Source organism: Rhincodon typus, chromosome 33, assembly GCF_021869965.1.
Source record: "Rhincodon typus isolate 14 chromosome 33, sRhiTyp1.1, whole genome shotgun sequence".
Classification (NCBI taxonomy): domain Eukaryota; kingdom Metazoa; phylum Chordata; class Chondrichthyes; order Orectolobiformes; family Rhincodontidae; genus Rhincodon; species Rhincodon typus.
The window spans coordinates 10,773,379-10,794,989 of NC_063364.1; the positions used below are offsets into that span (position 1 = coordinate 10,773,379).

The 21,611-nt window shown below is 39.4% G+C and overlaps 1 protein-coding gene and 1 long non-coding RNA gene across 5 annotated transcripts; one reads left to right on the forward strand and one right to left on the reverse strand.

Moving 5' to 3' along the window:
* Positions 1–11: 11 nt before the first annotated feature.
* On the reverse strand, positions 12–11,047 carry LOC109927374 (COUP transcription factor 2). 3 transcript variants are annotated; one of them, XM_048615916.1, is made up of 3 exons: positions 10,660–11,047; positions 4,159–4,686; positions 12–2,794 (listed from the first exon to the last, which is right to left on the reverse strand). In XM_048615916.1, the coding sequence occupies exons 1-3, from the start codon at positions 10,874–10,876 to the stop codon at positions 2,520–2,522; spliced, it is 1,020 nt and encodes a 339-aa protein (XP_048471873.1). In that variant the 5' UTR covers positions 10,877–11,047; the 3' UTR covers positions 12–2,519. The 3 variants fall into 3 exon arrangements, with proteins under 3 accessions (XP_048471873.1, XP_020382960.1, XP_048471872.1); XM_020527371.2 differs by lacking the exon at positions 10,660–11,047 and adding an exon at positions 5,403–6,603; XM_048615915.1 differs by lacking the exon at positions 10,660–11,047 and adding an exon at positions 5,403–6,603 and having other exon boundaries at positions 4,159–4,707.
* LOC125486794 lies at positions 9,780–20,622 on the forward strand. Of its 2 annotated transcripts, XR_007265414.1 has the most exons (3): positions 9,780–9,919; positions 18,716–18,862; positions 20,362–20,412. It is a non-coding gene; the product is annotated as an uncharacterized LOC125486794 (long non-coding RNA). The 2 variants fall into 2 exon arrangements; XR_007265413.1 differs by having other exon boundaries at positions 18,716–20,622.
* The last annotated feature ends 989 nt before the right edge of the window (positions 20,623–21,611 follow it).

A 21,611-nucleotide genomic window follows, 5' to 3' on the forward strand; every position in this document is an offset into this window, starting at 1 on the left:
AGAGCCTTCGATTCAAAGCCATAAATTATAATTTAATACCAAGAACAATTTACAACAAAAACGCTGTATACAATAGCTAACACAAACAGGAGTCTGGCGTAGTAACTCCATACACATATTACTTGCAATAAAAAAAACATCTGAAAAGGCTCGATCTATAAGTTAGAACAGCGTAGCAATACCCTGAAGTAAAAAAAACGTGGGTCAGCTGCAAAGTGTTAATAATCACAACCATACATCATTTCTGGTCCAGATCTGTCTCTACAACAGGTAAAGATCACTGTTCCATCAACTATACAAAATGATTCTTTTTTGTGTGCGACCACAACATGATGTAGTATGTGACTGGATAGCCACACACACAAAAAAAGTTTTTTTTTGTCTTTTTTTTTGTAAAAGGGACAAAATGCAAGTTTTCACACTGCAGTGTAGGTAGCAGCACTACCAGAAAAGCTTGGAACAAATGGCTTGGCCAACTCAAACCAGCTCGCTCTGTTTTTTTTTGTGTTTTGTTTTTAATACAAGGGTATATGGGAGCACTGAAGGCAAACAATCGCCAAAATGTATATCTTCTATACAATCCAACATTTACATGTATGTAACAAATGTAAAATGTGTTAGCGACCTGTGGCCATGCTCTCACAGTCTATTCCCATATATAAAAAATCAAATGAATTTATATTTATATACATTAAATCAGGCTCACTTATAGTGCTACACATCAAACGTCAGTCACATCATCCTCAGTTTGAAGAACTTCCAATAACAAAAATTGGCAACCACATTTTTCCAGACATACTTTTTGAATAAATCTCATTTAATATATTTTATTTACAATCAACACTGTTCCTAGTAGCAATTGCTTGTTAAGTGTGTTCTGTGCGTGAACTTTAGACACAATAAGCTTCAAAACAAAAACTCGACCATTAAAACACATAATGATCCATGCTTCCTAACACCTGTCTAATGTACATTGGTTGCACAGGCACTTAAGTTAGAACTAAATAAGGGTCGGTGGTCAAAATCCCTATGGCATTTTGAATTTAAAAGGGGATGAGAACGGCGTCTCATGTTGGGGTCGTTCGACTGCATCTTTAAGGTGTCACTGCTAAACCCAAAAAGCAAGGTGCAGCATGAGTCCACGGTTTATCCTTTCATTGAAAGAGCATGTGGTTTGCCCACTACTACAGACAGTGGTAGTAAACTATACAGGTATATTGAGTAAATAAGACAAATAATCCACGAATTGTAATGACTCCAGTAAACTGCGATGTTTGACCATTGTAATGAGTATTTTTTTTTCCTTGGGTGAACATACAGTTGTAACAGCGAAAAAGTTCCATATATCAAATAATATTATAATCTCCGAACACTTTCATTTTTCTTGAATATAACACACAGGACTGACCAAACAATCCAATCATAACTCTTACAGTACAGAAATGTTGCACTTCTTAAAAAAAACCCTTCAGCTTGTACACACGACTGTAAACTCTAGATACTTAATTAACCACATGTCAAATAGTAAGTGCCGACATAGAGTTCCATGCTGAATCCAAGAAAAGAAACTGTGGCGTTACTTTTCCTTTAAAAGGGCAACGGGTTGATAATTGTTACAAATGTGTCGGAAATATACAAACAGGCGCTCTTTCTGGAGCCTGGTCGGACTCTATACTGCAACAGGGACTAAATGGATCCACATTTAGATCACTAAAATTTTCTTAAATTTAATGAAACAAAATTGTACTGTGTCTTGGACACATAAAAATTTCTGCTTTAGAAATATACGAACAATGTAGTCCTCCCCCCACCCCCCGCCCCCTCCACATGTCAATATTAACGAGTTTTCAACAATGGATTTTTAAATTACAAGTGTGTATCATTTAATATAGGTCTGCCGTCCCTTTTCCCCAAATTAAACGTCTTATGAGTTAACACTATAAGTGCGTTTCCAGCATTAAGTTTCAATCCTGTCAATAAAACCTTTCGTCTAACGTTTTAGTGGATTCAGTTTTAATTCTTGCAGAACATATTTACGTGATACACCGTATCTGATAAGAAGCAATGGTTATATCAAAATCATTAGTAGAGAATCACAGAGGAGACTGGTTTGAAACCAGGAAAAATACAAAACAGCTATAGATACATAGACACAGGACAATTTATAATAATTTGGAAAATGTTATTTTCTTTCCTCCAAATTTTGAAATTCTTGTTTAAATGCACTTATCTTTATATCGATATTTCTCAAAAGTTTACAAAATAAACCAAAATAAAAGACTAATTTCCTTTTGTTACAAAAATGATAAGTAGCAAGTTGTTCTGAACGACACAGGAGAGTTTTTGAACGCGTTTTTTTTCTAAGTTCGTGTACAGTCATTGAAATCCACAGTCCTTTTTTCTTCCCTCTCTTCATTTTTTTGTGTCACATAGGTAAACTTGTAACAGCTTTTTATTTCCTCCCAATACAGAAGGAATTTGCTAAATAATGTCACTTGCATTTTTCCTCCCCCTTCTATTTATTGAATCGACATGTAAGGCCAGTTGAAGCTGCTCCCGGATAGCAACATATCACGGATCAGGGTTTCTATTGGGGTTTTACCTACCAAACGGACGAAGAATAATTGCTCGATGACAGAAGATGAGACGGTGCGAAGAGAAGGGAGACGAAGTAAAAGCTTCCCAAAGCGGGTCGGTTGATTCGGATACTGGCTGCGAACATATTCCTCCAGAGCACATTGCGATTTCTCCTGTAAGCTTTCTATATGGGCCACATCAGACAAGCCACAAGCATCTTCATTGAGGAAATGGGGCACAAAGGAAAGAGTGAAAAAAGAAATATATTAGAAAAAAAGTGTAGGATTAAATAAATTACACCCATACTTGCATAGGACCTTTAATTAGAGAGCATAGGTTATGACCTGACCTAACCATTGCATCTTGCAATGCTCTAAACCCAGCCCAACAGACGCATATTATTATAGGCATCAAAGCAAAACACAAAGCACAGATACAGCAACCATTCACAACCACATTTTGCATAATACTTTTGGGTTTTCTAAACTTAAACCAGATTTGGACCATCTCCGGCGAGCAACGTTATACATCTATGCGTGTATATTTTTCTCCCAATAGCGTGTAACACCAAAGTGCTCACAAAACAGTGAGTTTGCTTCACTGCACACAAGGCCTGACATTTTACAAATAGTAATAAATTAACTGCTATGGTAATGTCATCGATTGCTCTTGGTTGAGTAGGATCAAGTAGACTGAACAAACAAAATAAAACCGCACAACATTTAAAAGTATTTCCAAGTCGGTTGGTAATTCAAGTATTAAAAAAAGACTAAGAAAAATACTACTTCATAAAAACTGGCATGTGATAACTTAAAGCAAACACACAACACGTCACCCCCACTTAAACTCAATCGCCCGAATTTTTCCCACTAACAAAATGTTCGCTTCTAATTTGATGAGTTTGTTTTTTTTTATTTTTGAAAAAGGACGTGATGGAAAAGCATCTTTTTTTAATGTGTGAAGTAATAATATAGAAAAGGAAGCTTGGGTCACGACCTAAGCATTGGAAGGGGTCCAGGGAGTCCTCTGGATACCCAGATCACCCTAAGACAACAAGGAAAGGATTGTGAACCGTTTTCCCACATAAACTGAAAATTTCTGTTTCCTGATATCAACCCCTGAAAGCTTTATACTCAGCCCAGATGAATGATTGCGCTACTGTTGCAACTTAAATGCAGCAAATCTGCACACAATGTGAGGGACATTCGACTGAGCATATAATGTTTGTAAACTGACAAAATATAGCTATATTTTAATCGCTCCCAGATTTTCATTTGCCCGTGGTTTTATATAAATATTGTGATAGGTATGCAAAATGTGCAGTAACTGCCTTTGAGAAAATCATCACTAGTGGATAAATGTATTTTTCAATAAATATTTTCATCATATTTTAAAACTGACATTGTACTAAAATATAAAAGCGTTCTAGTCCCGTCTGTTTTAATATAGAGGTTATAGAAAGGATACAATGACATTACATTTAGATGAGAGCTGAGTATATGACTGCATGCTCATTCAGATCTGATATCATGGCTGTTCTGATTACAGATCAGCCATATTCTGGAATGAATATCTGCCTACCTGAAGTGAAGAGAACGATAGCCTTTAAGCAGCTGTACTCTGCCGAGTCGACATGCAAAGCTTTGAGTTTCTCGACCTGCTCCTGGAAGATCCTTATGTGATCCATGAAAGCAACGACCCTGTCTGCAGACATAGGGGACGCGTGCAGCCCAGCGGCGGCCAAGAGAGGAGCCACATGAAGAGGCATGGAGCACTGGGCAGCGTTCAGAACAAACAACTCACTCCAGGTCAGCCTCAGCAGGGCTACCTGGTCCGTGATCTGCAGATCCGGGAAGAAAGGAATATTCCTCGCCCATTCCACGGCGCTGAAGAGCAGCCGAGCAGCCAGTTCACAAATGTTCTCAATGCCCATGATATTGTTCGGTTGCATGCACTGACTGCCGTAGCGGGAGGTCGGGTAGGGCTCGGCCCGCAGTAACAGGGAGATATATCCCGATAAATAGGAATGGCAGTTGAGTGGATCTCCGTTTGTCAAGGCGAACTGGCCTGGAGTCGGTTGTGTAGGTGGCATTCTTCCCCTTTGGACTGCTGCAGTGCGAAAAGAATAGACTACAGATATTGAAACCTGAATCTTACCACATTTTCAGACAGTTTGCATACAATACACATCCTAACCATTTACAAACAACAAAAGCTGGTGTATACACTATAATTTTTGTTTTAATTCCCACCGACTGTACAACATGTTTTAAAGCTAGACTGCATATTTTAAGCCGAGAACTGCTATGCTATTTTACTATGTCATTTGCCTAAAACATGCAAAAACTGATTGAGTATTTTACAACAATGGCTGATTTATTTTCCTAACTGAACTTTACTCTGCAAACTGCTCCAACTTGCACTGTGCATTCTCAACACCCTCCCCTCTTTTCTTGAGAAGTTTCATGTGTAGCATAACAGATTTTTCAAATTAGATTGCAATCAAAGCACGCTTTCTACGGTTAGTCCTCATCTATTTTCAAACACACACACACACACACACACAGGCTCTCCCTCTCTCTCAAACACACACAGTGACATCAAGGAAAAAAAACACTTAAAAGACTTTCTCGACCCCAAGCACCCTGCAAAGTACAGAGAGGTGATAGCAATTGATTTCAACTAGTATTCAACAACACAGAGCAACTTTATAGAATGGAAGTGAGAGCTTTTTGCTGCTGGGTGGGGTGGGGTGGAGGGGGGGTTGGGAAGTAAGGGGCTGGCTATGGTAGCTGAAACATTTTAAATAAATGAATTCTCAATACCTTCCCGTCTCATGCCGACTTTGAGGCATTTTTTCAGGCGACAGTACTGACACTGATTGCGGTGGTGTTGGTCTATGGGGCAGTTCCTGTTGGCACGACATGTGTACGTCAAGTTTCTGCGCACACTTCTCTTAAAGAAACTCTTACAACCCTCGCAGGTGAACTGGCCGTAATGCTTGCCGCTCGATTTGTCTCCGCACACCACACACTCGATATGCTGCTGCTGCTTCTCGCCTTGTTGCTGGCTCTGTTGGTTGGGCTGGGCCGGGGTTCCCGGGGCTCCCGGCTGGCCTGGGGTCTGCGGGGTAAGGGGTGCTCCAGAAGGCGGCTGCGGTCCTTGCTGAGGAGGGGGTGGCTGTGTGCCCTGCGCTCCGGCCACGTCGTCCTGCGGGTCTCGCCACGTACTGACTACCATTGCCATATCTCGGGCAGAGTGTTATCAGACAAAAAAAAATGTCTTGTCTTTTGAATCGGCAGATGAGGTGGTGTTGGTGGGGAGGGGGGTGGGTGGGTTGGGGGAAGAATGAAGAAAGAAGAGTCGATTAGCTGACAACAACGGAAAAAAAAAATAGAGGGAGGGAGAAAGAGAGAAAGAGAGAGAGAGTAGCAGTTCAAACCCGATCGGCAGAGAAGAAGCGAATGTCGGGGGGCCAGGACCAGGGAAGCACGCAGTCAGCCATTCAGGAAACCCATAAAAAAAAGGACGAAGAGGGATGAAAGGTTAAATATTAAAAAACAAAAAGAGAGAGAGAGACTCGACTCTTGAAGGCAGATGTACGATCCGGAGTAGAAGTGCCCGAACATCAACTGATCATAAATTCTCCGCCGTACTGGTACTGGTAGAACTGCACACACATACACGCGAAGAGAGTCAACAACTCGCCAGCAAAAAGAGAGAGAGAGAGAGACTACAAAAAAAAAGGAGTCGACGTCGTGGAAAAAAAAGGAGCTATAGAACCTCTCTCATGCGAGAGGAGGCAAAATAAGGGAAGAGAGAGAGAATCAAACTGATCAAATATGCAAAAGGGGGTTGGAAGTGAATCCGATTTGAACGAGCGGGCTTGCGGAGTAATTTTTCTGAAAGGGGAAATCTGCGCGGATGGCTGTATATAGTGAACTTTGACACGACTATTGAAACTGACACGTTTCTATGGAGATGCTTTCCTTATATGGCGCTGCCGAGTGACGGAGCCAAGCGGCGGCTGCTGGCGACTGACAATCAAAGGCGACTGGTCAGAGCTTTAGGTTCGAGGGGCTGGGACATCTGGCCCGCCCCCTGCACCGCATTGGATAGGCACCTTACTTATTATCCAGCACGTCCTGGCCGGCAACAAATTTACATTACATCCATGCGCAGAGGTCTACTTCGAAAAAATAAGTTTTTTATTTCTTACACCCACCTCCCTCTCCTAACCAGAACCCCCTACCCACACACACACACACACACACACACGTACATACACACAGATTTTCTTTTTTAAAACTGCAAAGAATTGGGTAGCAGAAAGAATGAAATGTTTTAAACGTGACTATCATAGATTAACATATAGAGATTAAATAATCTTATAAAATTATACAAAAAAGGCTCAGGAATGCAGCAACACTGAACAAACGCAATTCAGACTAATGCTAAACACGTCCTTTATTTGAGGTGAAATCTTGCACTATGAAAATCTTACTTGACATTAATAAAGAACCCACGGTAAAGCTTGCAAGACTATAGCTATATTGTATATTGTTGTTCTATACCATACATATATGCAATTTTCTACCTTTCTGCGCCAAGCAAATTCCCGAATACCAATGCCCTATTAAAACCGGAAAACCATACTATTCACAAATCAGCTTTGGACAAAAAAGTTAGTATTGAAGATGCAACATTGGCGGCGATGAATTTCCATTGATTGAGACATCCTAACGGGAGCTGTTAGAAGTGTGACGGGGATTATTAGAGGTTTTATGAAAGTATCCAAATGAAATTAAGGATCGCTATGTCAGAAATCAGCTACGCTGCTTTATGAAGAATAATTGTCCCTTTACATTGCAGAAGGTGTGTAGCCTGAGAAAAAAAACAAGAATGCTCGAGAGGGTCTTATTCATCTGATGAACCATTATTAATACGGATAACTATCACGTTTACTTTGAAATACTTAAAAGTGAAACGAGCTTTGAAGTGTGCAGGTACTTAGTGAGATACATATAGACGTATAGAGATGCATACAGATTATTAAATAATTTCGAATTAAAATACCCAAAACTCTGTGGACGAGCGGTGAATCTTTGGAGCGGAGCTTCCCCGATTCCACTTTCGCTCCCTGCCCCTGTGTAGTAATGGATTCGAATTTCCAGTGCCTTTATTTTGGAAGAAAGACAACTCTATTTATACCCTATTATATTTAGTGGTCATTTCGGTTGCATGGGGTTAGTCTGTTGGCAGCGCTACCAGCATTATCTAAGAAATTGATGATTCAACAGAACAAAATTGGCAAATGTAATGTTCGCGAGTAGCATATAAACTCAGGTAAACTCAATGGTTTTGGAGGCTCGAGCTGCATTGTAGTTTATATTTAATTATAGTAATAGATAGCTTGCGAAAATACGTCTGCTAAATAAATGCATGCAATTGTATGGACAGAAAAATAACGAGAAATATGTTATTGTAGGAAATTGCCATGTGTGAGATTTATCTGGCGCTGGGGTCTAAATGCGCATTTCAGTGTTTAATATGCTATATACACTTCCGTACGCATTTTAGAAGGAATCCTGTATATTTGACAAGTAAATCTTGAAAATTCAAAGTACGTGTTACTGATAATGTTCAAACATTTCCGTGCTAAAACGACCATTGCATGGTTCCCCAGCTAATATATAAAATGTGAAATTAGGGACACGTTGCATTAAACAGGTGTTCCATTAGAGGTGCAATGGCTAGTAGCCTAAATACCGTTACTTGAGAGGAATTATTTCCCTCCTCTGCCGTGTCGACTTTCTTTCAAAAACCTACTTGAACGCATATACTAATTGGGACCAGCCTCTTCGCAATGTGCTTACAATTCAATAAAGTGATTAAAAAGTATAACCCACGATGGTCTGGTTACTTGAGGGTAAACAAATTCAATTTCGTCTTGATGTTCACTTGACAAAGCAATCACACAGAAACCACACACACATCAGCAAAGACTGGACAAAATCTTCAGCACAGCAGCTACAGTAATATGTTATAATCTGGAAATTGCATGCATCTTTTCAAATTTAACTGTTTGTAAAAGGCCAGACAAAAGACCAGAATGAAGTATTGACATTCAACAGTCTAAAATGCAACATGCAGTTAATTTTGTGAAATATGAAGTGAATGTCTTTTGTTATTAATTAAACCATCGTGCAATGATATCAATGTTATCAGATGAATGGTGGTTCCTGCTAATAACTTTTCTCGAGAAAAGTTTGGGTTTATTATCAGTGAATGTAATCCCTGTTTTCTTTATTACAAGTGGACAGGTTGTGCTTTGTAATCATTTCAAAAGTTACTTTGGTTTACTGTGAAACAAAACAACGTGTTAGTTAGAAACCAGTCCCTCTCAAATTAAATGATTTCTAAAGGATTGAGCGAAAATATACGGTTTTTTTAAATTGAATATTGCAGCGGGCACAAACCATGGCATGGCCAGAGAAACTATTTATAACACGGACTGGATGCCACTTACTTCCCAGTTGTTCCCTGATAACCAGCTAGATCTATTGAATTTGTGGTCTCTGTGAATTTGCCCTGTTTTTTCTCTCTCTCCCCCCCCCCCCCTGCCCCCATCCCCCCCCCCCCCCCCAACACTACATTACAACACAATAAATGGGGAAAGTGATTCCCATTATGTTCCGGTGATCTCAAAGTCATTGCAGTTTTTAAGCGGTGACTTGTGGCACTTTGATAACCGCCGGGAGCTGTCACTGAAGCGGGCTTCTGAAAAATTTACAGTGCTAAATCGCAGCATATGCTGGAGAATTTGTCAAAATCTTGTACAGTATCTGGCTGCCACCTAGCGTACGGAGTGTCGCTGTAGAACTCCAGAGGAGAAAAGCCATTCAAAGGGAGCGCGGCGCCTGCTCGCTCGCAACGCGTTTTTATACACCAACCCCCCACAAAAAAAAACTTCTGCACTTTTAATGTGATTAATTCTTTAGGATTTTTGCTGTAATTGACTCGGACGTTGCTGAGCGGGACTGCTGATCTCCGTCGCTTTGTGTTTCTTCCCCCTCTAGATCTGCCTGGCCACTGGCTTGACTTAGATGACTGGGCATGTGTCTTATTTCTAAAACAACCGATTGGTAACAGATTCGCTTTTTCTCCCACCTCCTCCCCCCACACCCCCCCCCCCCCCCCCCCCCAAAAAAAAAAGCGGCTTCTTCTAACGCAGCAAAGCCAAATCGAAGCCGGGTGCTTCATTTCCCAATAAGCAAATATACTCTTTCTTTAAAAAAAAATCCCAAATCATCAGCCGCTTCCGAGGATCTAGGTAAAAATGGTGAGTACCAATTTATTGTGAAATTACAAAAAAAAATCTGTTGATTGTAAACACGGCTATTTTCTCTCGAGACGATTCGGTGATTTATTTCTTTTTAAGAAGAAAGTTTTAAATATGAACTCGTGTTGTAAATCAAATCACTATTACACAACAGTTTAACCACGAACTAAAATTTAACTAAAATCCAGTTCATTGAAACGCAGGACAAAGATCCTTTGGGTTTCTAGCTTACAACGGGCCACATCTTGAGGGGAAAAAAATCGAAGTTCCTTTTAATTCTAAGTTGTCGAGATTTGTCATATTTCTGGTCGTAAGGTTGTCTATCCACATTATTGCATAGCGGGTGAGAGATAGCGATACGCTCCGCGGTACGAAAGTCCGGGACTGATCGCTATTAATTTAGCAGGCAATGAACGCAACAATCCGGTGGTTTATTATCAAGAAAAATCCAAACATAGAGAGAGATTTTTTTAAAAAAAAAGCACGAGCCTGATTTAATGTCCTTTTTTAAAAAAAACAAATCTAACATTAATTAAAGCAAAAAATCCCTAATTGTCTTAACGGATATTAAATATCCTCCGAATTAGAACATGTGTTGAAATTCAAAACCTGCCTGATGTTAAAATAACAGAAATGGATTAATACATATAGGTGTTTAAGAACGATCGTGTATTGACTAAGAAAAAAAACACCTTTCCTTCCCTAAGTAAAATACATATATTTATTTTAAGAAAACATACCAAACATCATCGCTTGCAATTGTCTTTGTTCACTGTCCGAAATTATTTGCGTCGTGATGGGTTCGAGTCTCCTCTGGACACAGGAAGTTGTGAATCTTGGCGGAACTGAGTTGGAAACTACTGAGTGAGATGAATCTCTTTTTTTCTCTGGCAGGTGAACTAAAGGAGGGCCCCGTCTCCTCCTCACCTGATCTATTTGTCTATTGAAGAGAATCATTCATTCCATCGGCCGTCATCTGTTTGCGCGACCGATAGTGTAAACTGATAGAAGGCTATGCTTTTGGCGAGAAGCGAGAGGCTTTACATAAATATTCAGAACGCGGGGAAGCACTTTCGATTTGCCATTTCAACTTTCGCCCAGTCTTTTGGTGCACTTTCAGGGAGTGCCGCGGCCGCTGGAGCTGGTGGAAGTGTAGCGGAATGCGAGCCGCGTTATCTAAACAACATTCCCCCACCACCAGAACCAACGACACCCCCCACCCTCTCACGCTGCCCTGTCCTGGACAATTTTCGCCCCCTTTGCTGTGATTAGTTCCACAGCTTTTTACTACAATTCCCAATCAATCTTTCGCATTGGAAAACCAAAAGTGCACGAAAACAGTTCAAATTGTAACTGATCACAGTCACTTTAACGCTCAGTTAGAACTAGAGAGAGATAGAAAAATTAAATTGCAATCCTTTTTACCATCTCTGCCCTCCGAAATGGTAACTGATTTGATTTGGTAACAGGAGTTTAGAGAACTTTGGTCGGTCAAAATAAATCTGGTTTCAGTACATTCCTTCTATAAAGTTGTTTGTGCCTCGGAATACAAAGGTAATGATTTGCCCCAATATTTAACCGCCCCCACCCCCTCGCCTCTTCCTCCTTCACAGCCTCAGTCCTTACCCCATCAACGCTCCTGTGGAAGAGCGAAGATTACTTTGAGGTTTTGAGATGAATTGTTGACAGAGAATGCGGTTTGTGCCCAATGTAAAATTATCTGCGCGTTTTCGAAAGGCTATCTGTGGCTGATGGAGAATCTCCCAGCCTCAGGCCTTTGTCTTGGCAGAGTGGAGAGGGGATTGTGTGTGAATCGTGTGAAAAGGACGGCCAGGGTCGCTGCAGATCGATTTTTATTTGTCCCCTCTGTCTTTTCGGATCAGTGCCCTTCAATGGACACATAGGCGCTCTTTCAAGAGAAAAATCTTGTGCAACATTTCTGGCCTGATTGCAGCTAAATACTGCTCACCCTCCGGTTTCTGGGCTAGGAATCTACTGCAATTAAATCATTAAGTACATGTGCACTTCCAAATCTTGCCAGTATTAGCCGCTCCACTACGTTTCCATACAGCCATTTCTAATGACACAAAAGATATGAGAGCCTAAACGTGAAATAGATATTTCTACTGGCCTTACATATACACTTACACAAACAAAATACACAGCTTATCCAGAGGCGATTTCTTGATGCTTTTATGTTTTAGGAAAAAAAGCAAATCTGCAAGTAAAATGGCTAAACGAGGGAAACCAATTTAAAGATCTTTGAACATACCTATATCTTGGTGTATTTTCAATTGTTAAGGATGCTGAATTAACTGGATATGTTTCAGGTGTCTAATGTGTGCAGCCTAACCTCAGCTAGATATCATTGTGTTTCACATTTCTCAAAAGGCACGAGGTGGTTCAGTTGTGGGGAAGCTAATTAACAAGCGAAGTAATTTCTGCGCAAAGCTGATATTTCTGCAATTGGAGATGGAGTGGTGGTGGCGGGAACAGGTTCCTTTTGGCTTCACACATTTTATTATTATCTTGAGAAATACATTTTAAAGTTGACAGTGGTCGCATCCAGTGGTGTATGCTTAAAGTGAAGGCATGTAACATTATGGCCTAATTGAGCAGAAATAGTAGGAACGTAAGGATCAAACATAATGCTAACCCTCTGGCCTCGCCAATATAAAAGTTGACATTGCAGCATTACGTTTCAAAATGAAATGTCTCCTTGATTTCTGAGTTCTCTTTTAGCCAGCGTTCCCACTCAAATAATCACCATGTACGAACTGCGGTGCATCTGCCGGTTTCAAAACCGAAAAAAAATTCTAAGAAATGACACTGCTTTAACAAGACGAAATGTATCGTATTGTGGAAGACATGCACAATTCATGGATTGGCGGAGATATTGTCTTTTCGAATGCACGGCATTGCAAAACAAAAAATCAGGTTAACATCAATTCTTCTGTGTTATACGGCGATAATGTACAGTCTAGCCGTAATAAGATTCACCCAGTTTCATGAATGGAAAGTTGCTGATAACGAGACATGTAGCTTATTAAGAATCGTGTCGCATTAAATGGATACTGGGCGTGACTCCGAGGTTGAGTCAAGAAGAAACTGAGCTTAACAGAAGAGGAGACAGAATAAAACGAGAAAAGGGCTAGAAAAGGTACAACATGGAGACAGTAGTTGTCTACAAATTACAACACACCGCCTATTGGGTCCTGTATCGATTGGGAGGGAAGCTGAAGATGTCACCAGGCCAAATATTTACTGATCACACACAAATAACACGGGCATATCGATTGGTTTTTCGTTGGTGAGCAGAGAGCAAAGGGGTAAATCATTGTGTGTTAAGAGAGAGGTTTTAAGGACATGTTTCAGGTGTGGAGAAACAGGAGAAAAAGAAGTGCGGAAATCGATAGACGCTGATTAGGAGGCGATTTCTGACAGTGGGAGAAAGTGTCATGTTGACGAATTTAAAAAGCAGGCTGTCAACTAAAATTAAAGGAAAAAAGAGGAGACGGAAATAATCAGTATGAAAGATGTTTGTATAAGTTTCAATCTACTAAATACAATTTGACTGAAATGTAAATACATAAAAGGAAAGGGTCTGGAAAGATACAGTCCATCCCCCTATATAAATACTGTATATCTATACATTCCAATGCATTTGCACACACATAATGCTAGGTGTCATAACATTGATGCAAATAGATATACTTTGGAAAAAAATATCCCTGCAGGATACTGAAGCAAAGCTGCATGTTAACATTTTAAATAAATTAAGCTTCCGTCTATATTTAGCTGTAAAGCTGCATAGAAGCGAAAAGGCAAACCACATCCCGGGCTATCTGGGAAAGTCTAATTAGCGATTTGTAGAGTGTCATCTCCTGTTTTGCACTCCCTAGAGATAAACTGAGAGTTGCAGGTGGAGAGGATGGCGGTGCTAGAGAGGATGAGAGAGAAAAAGAGAGAGAAAGTGCGTTCACCCTCACCTTCCAGGAACCCAAGAAAATATCCCACACTCCAAGCGCAGGACGAGGCCCCTTTGACCCCAGGCCTCACGTGCTGCCCTGATTAACCCATACCGGCCCAGGATCTAGAAAAGGTTAACCAGGCTAATGAACACGCAAAACAAATCGGATGGAGTCTGAAGGCGAGGCGGAAAGATGCAAAATAGACAAGAATGCTGATAAGAACTCCCTGATGCTTTTCGTTTGCTAGAGAGTAGAGAATTAGAATTGTTCCCTTGTGATAAACTTCTCTAAGGTATGGTCTAATATGAAGCTATCAGAAAGGAGAAGGATTAAATGATCAGGTTAGCTTCAAACTGCATAGCGATCGGGGTAATCAGAATTTCAGAAACAGATCACTCTGTTTAGGTTCTTGTAAAATTCCAGGTTAGTAATTTTGTTTTTTTAAATGTTGGCTATTTTTATAATCATTTTTATAAGAAGTTCAACCCGACTTTCCAGATAGACTGTGCACAGATTATGTTACAGAATCCGCACATTTTGCGACCCAAGGCACAAATGATAATTGGCAACAAGTGTAGACTCCTTCATTCAAGTCCACATTGAACATCTTCTTTGGCCGATCAAACTTGCGACGCAGTTTACATCCACTTACGTCGCACCATAAATGATGTTGAAAGGTAGAGAGGAGTTGCGATCGATACACACAGACCCAAGAAACAAACAATAAACAGAAGCTGTCAACAGGAGCTGACAGAAAGATGATTTGCGACGAAAAAAAAAGTGAAAGTTTGGTTAACAAACTGATGGACGCTAAGATATGGTCTCAATATAGAGTTAGAAACGGAGAGCTAATGTAAATGAATAAAGTAAATAGTATGCTGAATGTTCCTGTCTGGGAAATGGGAACAAGCATGTTTATTTAGAGCTGCGAGAATTGACTTTTTTTTAGAAAAATGAAAACTACTTTTTAAAACAAAACTTTGTATATAACTTTGGAAGTTGCTTCCAGACTGCTGCAGACACGATCTGTGTTACCGATGTAAACCAATTTGTCACTGTCCGCTTTAATTATTGGGGAAACGCCAGGGTTCAGCAGCCATTCCACTTAATATATTGTTTAAAGGTTTCACTCGCCTGCCTGGATAGCCTTTCACCACATCACTTCACCCATCTCCTGATCTCGGCCGTCTCTCACGCAAAGTTTTCTGAGCCCAAGTTTGTTCTAAGTGTGGGATCAAATCTCAATGAAGCATTTATAGCAAATGATTAGACTATCCCCACACCAACAACCCCATGCCCCCCAATCTCAACAAGACCATCGTTAATACAGATACGAAAATAGCTTTCCATTCCTCTCCCTCCTATTTATTAATCATTAGAAGTTCTCTTGTTTGCAACTGGCTCCTATTCGTGTTTAAGATAACTGTCTCTTTTGGGTCATTTTAAATAATCATGTTTATTTTGTCATGTGCTCAAGGTACAGACATATACAACCGCTTATTTGTAATTCGTTTTTACCTATAATTGCCGGTTCTAGAACGGTGTCTTTTTTTTAAACTACAGTACCATATTGTTTATTCAAGGTATAGGAAGCATGCAGTGGCCCGTTTCACCTGCTGTCTGTCTTGTCTTTCTCTGTGAACAGTCAGATCAGAGCTCGTTTTAACTTTCATTAATCAGTGAGTTGGCTGCTGCTTCAACTTTCCGGTTTCTTGTATTGTTTTTACATTTCGTCCATGAACACTTTGTTGTTCATTTAAAGGTGCAGGTTACAGGCGCTTTCTCTACCCCCACACTACCACCCCCCAACCCCTTCCCTTCTCTATCTGTCTCTGTGCCCTCAGGGCCAATCTGAGAACATGCAGCCAGTAGATTGCTTTCAGAGGCAGGCTCTGCGATGATGGATTGCCATGTCAATTTAACCGGCGAAGGATTAATTTGTTTCAATGATTTCTCTTTAGGCAGAACGCCAGCATTTTTCTATCTCTTCCTTTCCCCTTCTCTCTCCTCTTTACAACCAAAGTAGATGTAGTTTGTAAGGGTGATAATAGTAAGAGATAAGTTTGACTCGGCCGTGGCGTGACATTGCAATAGGGCTACACGGTGATGTTCTATCTCCTTAAAATGACTGCTAGCTATCTGATCTTAACTTTACAGTCACATTTATTATGTGGATGCTTGTTTATAACTCACCACAGAACAACTTCTGCATGGTGTCTTTTTTTTAGCCCAACGCCATTTCAATGCCAAAAGCAAAAAACAGTCATTTTAAAGTTCTGCATAAAAACATTGATGATCAACTTATTTCCGAAGAACTATTAAACCAGAGGGGATTGTGGACCTGACATTGTCTGTACACACAGGAACAATGCACTGATGCAGGCAAATTTATCAAACCCCAATTTTGCTCTTTGTAAAATAATAGCTTAGATGATCTGCTATCCTAAATGACTGGCTATTAGCAAGCCTCAATCGACAATCAACCTCCCCCTTCCGCCCCCCCACACCCCCCCCCCCCACCCCACCATCCCATCCCGCCACACATCCGTCCTTAATGCATGTAACTTGATTACTTGATTCCATCGTGCACAATTACTTGCTGAAATCTTGTTTCTTCCTAATTATTTCGGCTAATGAGTTGGTCTTCTCGTTTCTCTTAAACGGACGAGTTAATCAATAAGACTCCATAATGCATATAGACAAACGTTGTTTCTATACTTCTGTAACGTCCAGCACATTGAGCGGCCTAGACTGAAGATCCCACACCCTCCCACCACCCCGCCCCCCCCATTCTTATTTACATTACACATGAATATTTCGGTTTAAGGTATTAAAGTATTGATCAATTCGGATGAAAACAGGTTAGTTATTCGATTTTACTTGTACTGTCACTGGCACTGCACAGGCAGAGTGGTTTAAGTTGGAAGCTCCCTTCTGCCCTTCTAGATGACAATTTATATGTTACTAGATCACATGGCGCAAATAGCTGTAGACTCCCATCAAAAACTTGGTGAAGAAGATTAATAGGACTCGTCAGAGCTATGAAAGCACAGCTTTGCAGTAAATTTATGCTCCAGGAAGATAAATTGCTGATGAAGATTTTAGTTATCAAACATCTCCAGGCCTCGACGACTAGATTTAATTAGTATTTTTTTTCTCTCCAAAATCTGAAATTATGTAGTGCACAAATCAACTTCGTAGGATCATTAAAGCATGTCAAACGGAGCTCTTTTTGACTTTTTTTTGGGCCAGCCTAGCATTTTTGTCTAATGGATGAACAGCCTCCCCCATTCTGCATTGCTTTATTTGAAATATCATGCTGACCCTTTAATTTTAAGCAGGCATTATTCAAATCGCTGATTTATGATCAATAGCAACCGACAGAAATGTGTGTATTATTTAAGTACCTCCTTCTCTAGTGATGGAAATGGCTGTAAGGAGAAAGTATAGCATATCCTTCATGCCAGGGAGTTTAGTGGTCACAATAGAAGCCGCGCGGTAAAGTGCGTAATAGAATAATAACTTCGTATATGCATTGTCAGATCCGTTGCTCTCAAAACATTGACTGCCAACTTACGCACATATCCTCCATCACCAGCTTTTCACCAGAGTACCTGTTTCAGAAGTCCCAAGTCAGGTGAAAATTTTGATATCGTCTGGCAATTGGAATCTCCAGAGACTAACATCTGAAGTTTGACTGGGGGCTGGACGCAACAACTTGGAGAAAATATGCCTTGGGGAGTGAGAAATAAAAATCCCTTTAATGTAGTTGTGTTATGAATCTAGCGAACAGTATTGAGAATCCCTGACAGCTAGTGAATTAGGGTCTGAGCTCCATTTCAATGTGCTGTGTTCAAATCCGTCCGCTCGTCCCTCCAACTTTGCAGCTATTGACTTAGCAAGTGAACAGAACAGGCGAGAAAACATATAGTTACAATTTGGCACATCATTTCATCCGGAAACATTTTGAAACCTTTCGCATTTTGCGATTGGACACAAATAAAATCAATTATTACATCTCATCTGTTTGGATTAGTGATTAAAATTGGAAATGATGAAAAATCGGAACTTTATTCATTTATATAAAGCTTTGAGAAATGGTGAGATTTTGGCACGGAGTGCGTTATAATAGAAAATAGGTCACTTCACAGTACTCGTATTCATTACACACAAATCTGGGAGTTCATTGCGAAATGCATATTGAACGCAGTACTTTTCAAATATGTTGACTTAAATATCATTTTGACCATGCTTCATTTAAACCTGGCACATACATCTGTTTGTTTTCTGCCAATTAATTCGTGACTTTATTATGGGAAACGCTGGAAAGAAGCGAATTCATGTGACACTGGTGGGGAACGTTTTACTTTATTAAAACATTAAAAGTTGGTAACTCACCCTTCCCAGAGCAGGCTCACTTCGCGGTGAGCAACATCCGACCAAACCACTTGAACACCCCATGTAACTCTTTCTTTTTTTGAAATGAAAATGCAAAATGCTGCCAGAAGAAATTAAAATAACGATTCCATCATTTACAACTATGAATTTGAAACTTTTTAAATAACTTTCTCAACCAATTTAAAAGATCTCGATCCTCACTGTTGCGCGATATTCGGACAATACAACGGCTCCTGTGACTAATAAGTTTTAATGCGGAGGAAGATGCATCATCCATGGTGTTTGTAAAGATAATTTGCCAGTTAATAGCACTTAAGATAGATACTTTAGAACAAAATAAAATTGCGTTGGCTGTACACTGTAAAATTTACTGTTAAATTGGAAGGATCCAATTGTTATATTTATATATATATTTCCACTTTTCAAGGTGCAGGTTAACAGAGTTAAAACAAATTTGGTGCTTGAACACAAGCAGAAAACCCAAGAAAGTTGTTCCACAAGGATATTTACGTAGCTTCATCATAACAAAAGTTACCTTTATCTTTACAGCTATCCTAGAATCCACCATTATATGGTAAGTTGATGAAATGAGTTTTAAAATTAATTTTTGCTTTAAATGTCTTTCCAGGATTGTGCATCCATTTCCCTGAAGAAGAGTAACCATCCAAAACTACACAGAGCATGGTTAAAATGCCAAGTGTATTTTCCTTGAAAAGTTACATTTTTAATCTAATTAATCAAATCTGATGGTAGTCTGATAATTTCAAAAACTGCACCATGTATTTCTTGACTTTAACAATCGACTTCCTGTCCCATCTCAGAGTCTCTGACCAACTTGAGTCAATTTGGATGCAGTAATGAAATTGATCATATTGTGCAAACTGACCCATTTCCTCACACAAAACATGACAGAATATCACACCTGTGAAATTTCTTTCCATTCTTATCTAGGCAAGGTAGGTCAATGTCAATCTGTCACTAGATGCAGAAGATTCAATATGTTCTCTTAAGTTGTTGAACTTCAGCTGGAAAATTTCACTAATGGGATAGTCTAATTATTATGCAATCTTTCTATAGTTGAAAGATACCTACTGTAACCTACTGTAACTGCTATAACAATGCTCAACTAAAATTGGTTTAATGTGCCCCATTCCTAGAATTACAGGTTGAATGCATCCCTCAAAACCCATGAATATTAACTTTGCAATCAAATTTCTCCTATCTGTTAACGTGTGAAATAACAGGTTTGTTTACATTCAGAATACGATGATTGTTTAACTTACAAACATTTTTTAGAAAAAATATAAAAGCATGAATTACAATACAATTAAATTATGCCTGAAACTGCATCTTTACCTTCTGCAATGTTATTTAATGACAGTGCAGCACCTCCTGCAAAAAGTAGTGTTCTAATTTCAGATAATGAGCCTTCCAGCTCATCAGCTTTATATGTAAAGTGTATGTAACTGCAAATTGTGAAATCCTAAGTTATACATAATTGGGAGCCAAGAACAAACTTATTGAGTGAGTTGCATTGATATTCTGGCATATTATATATGATAATGATATATGATAATAATGTAACATATTATGAACACTGGCTGTGTGGAACAGTGCCACTCTTAACCAAGTTAAAAGATCCTGATTCCCATTGTTGTGCAATTTTTGGACACTGTAACAGATCCTGTGACCAACAGCACATTTTAAGGACAAAGTATTTTCTCTGCAACTGTGATCATAATATCATAATACTTTGATTTGAGTTGCACATCTTATGCTTTGCAGTTTTGAAAATATTTAAAGATGTGTACATCAGTAATCAGCCTGCTCTTCATGAGTGTTCTGCCTGAATTCCATTTAGGAGCAAAGCTAAGTGAAGTGTTAGCATTTGACATATTTCAGTGAAAATAAAAATCAGTAATTAAAATTATCATTTAAGCACACATAATTTCTGCTGAGATTTCTTATGCAAAAGATATTTTGAACATTACAACTGCTATTCAGAAACTAATATAACATTGCTCATTTCTGTACATTAACAAAAAGAATTTATCTTTAACGTTGTTTTTAAAGACAGGAGGAGTTTTATTATCGAATCAGAGATAGTAGGAACTGCAGATGCTGGAGAATCCGAGACAACAAGGTGCAGGGCTGGATGAACACAGCAGGCCAAGCAGCATCATAGGAGCAGAGAGGCTGACGTTTCGGGCCTAGACCCTTCATCAGAAATTATTATGTTAAGTTTGAACCAGTTTCTGTCTCAGTGGATCAGTGAATACCTTTTCAAATTCTTGGTGAAAACATAATGAGAAATTAAACACATCTGCATATATACTTTGCTGTGTTCTGGAATGAAAATGGATACCATCATTATTAGAGAAAGGAACAGCAATTATGACAAGAGATGAGAGTTTTAAACCGATGTAACATTTTGTATGTTTAACATTGACTTCAATCCAGCTGAGTTTGCTTGTTCAGTTTAACATACGCTCAAGTATATGTTTCTGGAGCTTTTGTTGTCCCCTAGTTCGTTTAACATATTGCCTTTGATCCCATTGGTCTTTTTTTAACTCACTGTACACTTCAAAATCATCACATTTCATGTCTCAGATATATTATATCTGGACTTTTGACCAGTTTGTTTTCTCATTTCTGAGCATTGTCAATTGCTCCAAAGCAATGGCCAATTACATTAATCAATGCAAGGATCTCAAAAGAGACCCTGAGAAATATTCAGAAACATATGTTCTAACAATTTTGTGACTATGAATTACAAAATGTTAGTTCAGGGAACACATTTCCATTTCCATTATCAAAGTACAAGAGGCCAATGTATTGGATTAAAAATGATGGCCTCCTAGAGTCTTTTGATCATGTGTTTTAGGATCTAATTTAGAGGAGCACTTCCAATACCGGTGTGATATTTTCCCATGTTTCACTGAAGTTATCCTGAGGTTCCTCCATACCACTTGTTAACAGTTGTACTAAATTTTGACAGGTTTGCTTTGTGTGTCCAGGGGCCACTTAAAATTAGGCTGAGGTGTTTTTGGCAGAACTTTACTAACAACAACAACTGAGAGCCACAGAGTCATTAAGTCGTTCAGCATGGAAACAGTCCCTTCAGTCCAACCAGCCCATGCCGAGCACAATCCCAAACTAAACCAGCCCTACCCACTTATTCCTGGTCCAAATCTGTCCAAACCTTTTGTATTCTTGTACTTATCTAAGTGTCTTTTAAATGTTGTAACTATGCCCCCATCCACCACTTCCTCTGGAAGTTCATTCCACACGCGAACCACCCTCAGTGTAAAAAATTTGCCCCT

What these genes read in the sequence shown, in the direction of transcription:
- LOC109927374 (XM_048615915.1), bottom strand. Translation starts at nt 5,823, where the DNA reads ATGGCAATGGTAGTCAGTACGTGGCGAGACCCGCAGGACGACGTGGCC. An exon ending in AGTCGGCATGAGACGGGAAG is followed by an intron (nt 4,708 to 5,402) that starts GTATTGAGAATT and finishes CAATATCTGTAG; the next exon opens with TCTATTCTTTTCGCACTGCA. An exon ending in TATCGTTCTCTTCACTTCAG is followed by an intron (nt 2,795 to 4,158) that starts GTAGGCAGATAT and finishes TCCTCAATGAAG; the next exon opens with ATGCTTGTGGCTTGTCTGAT.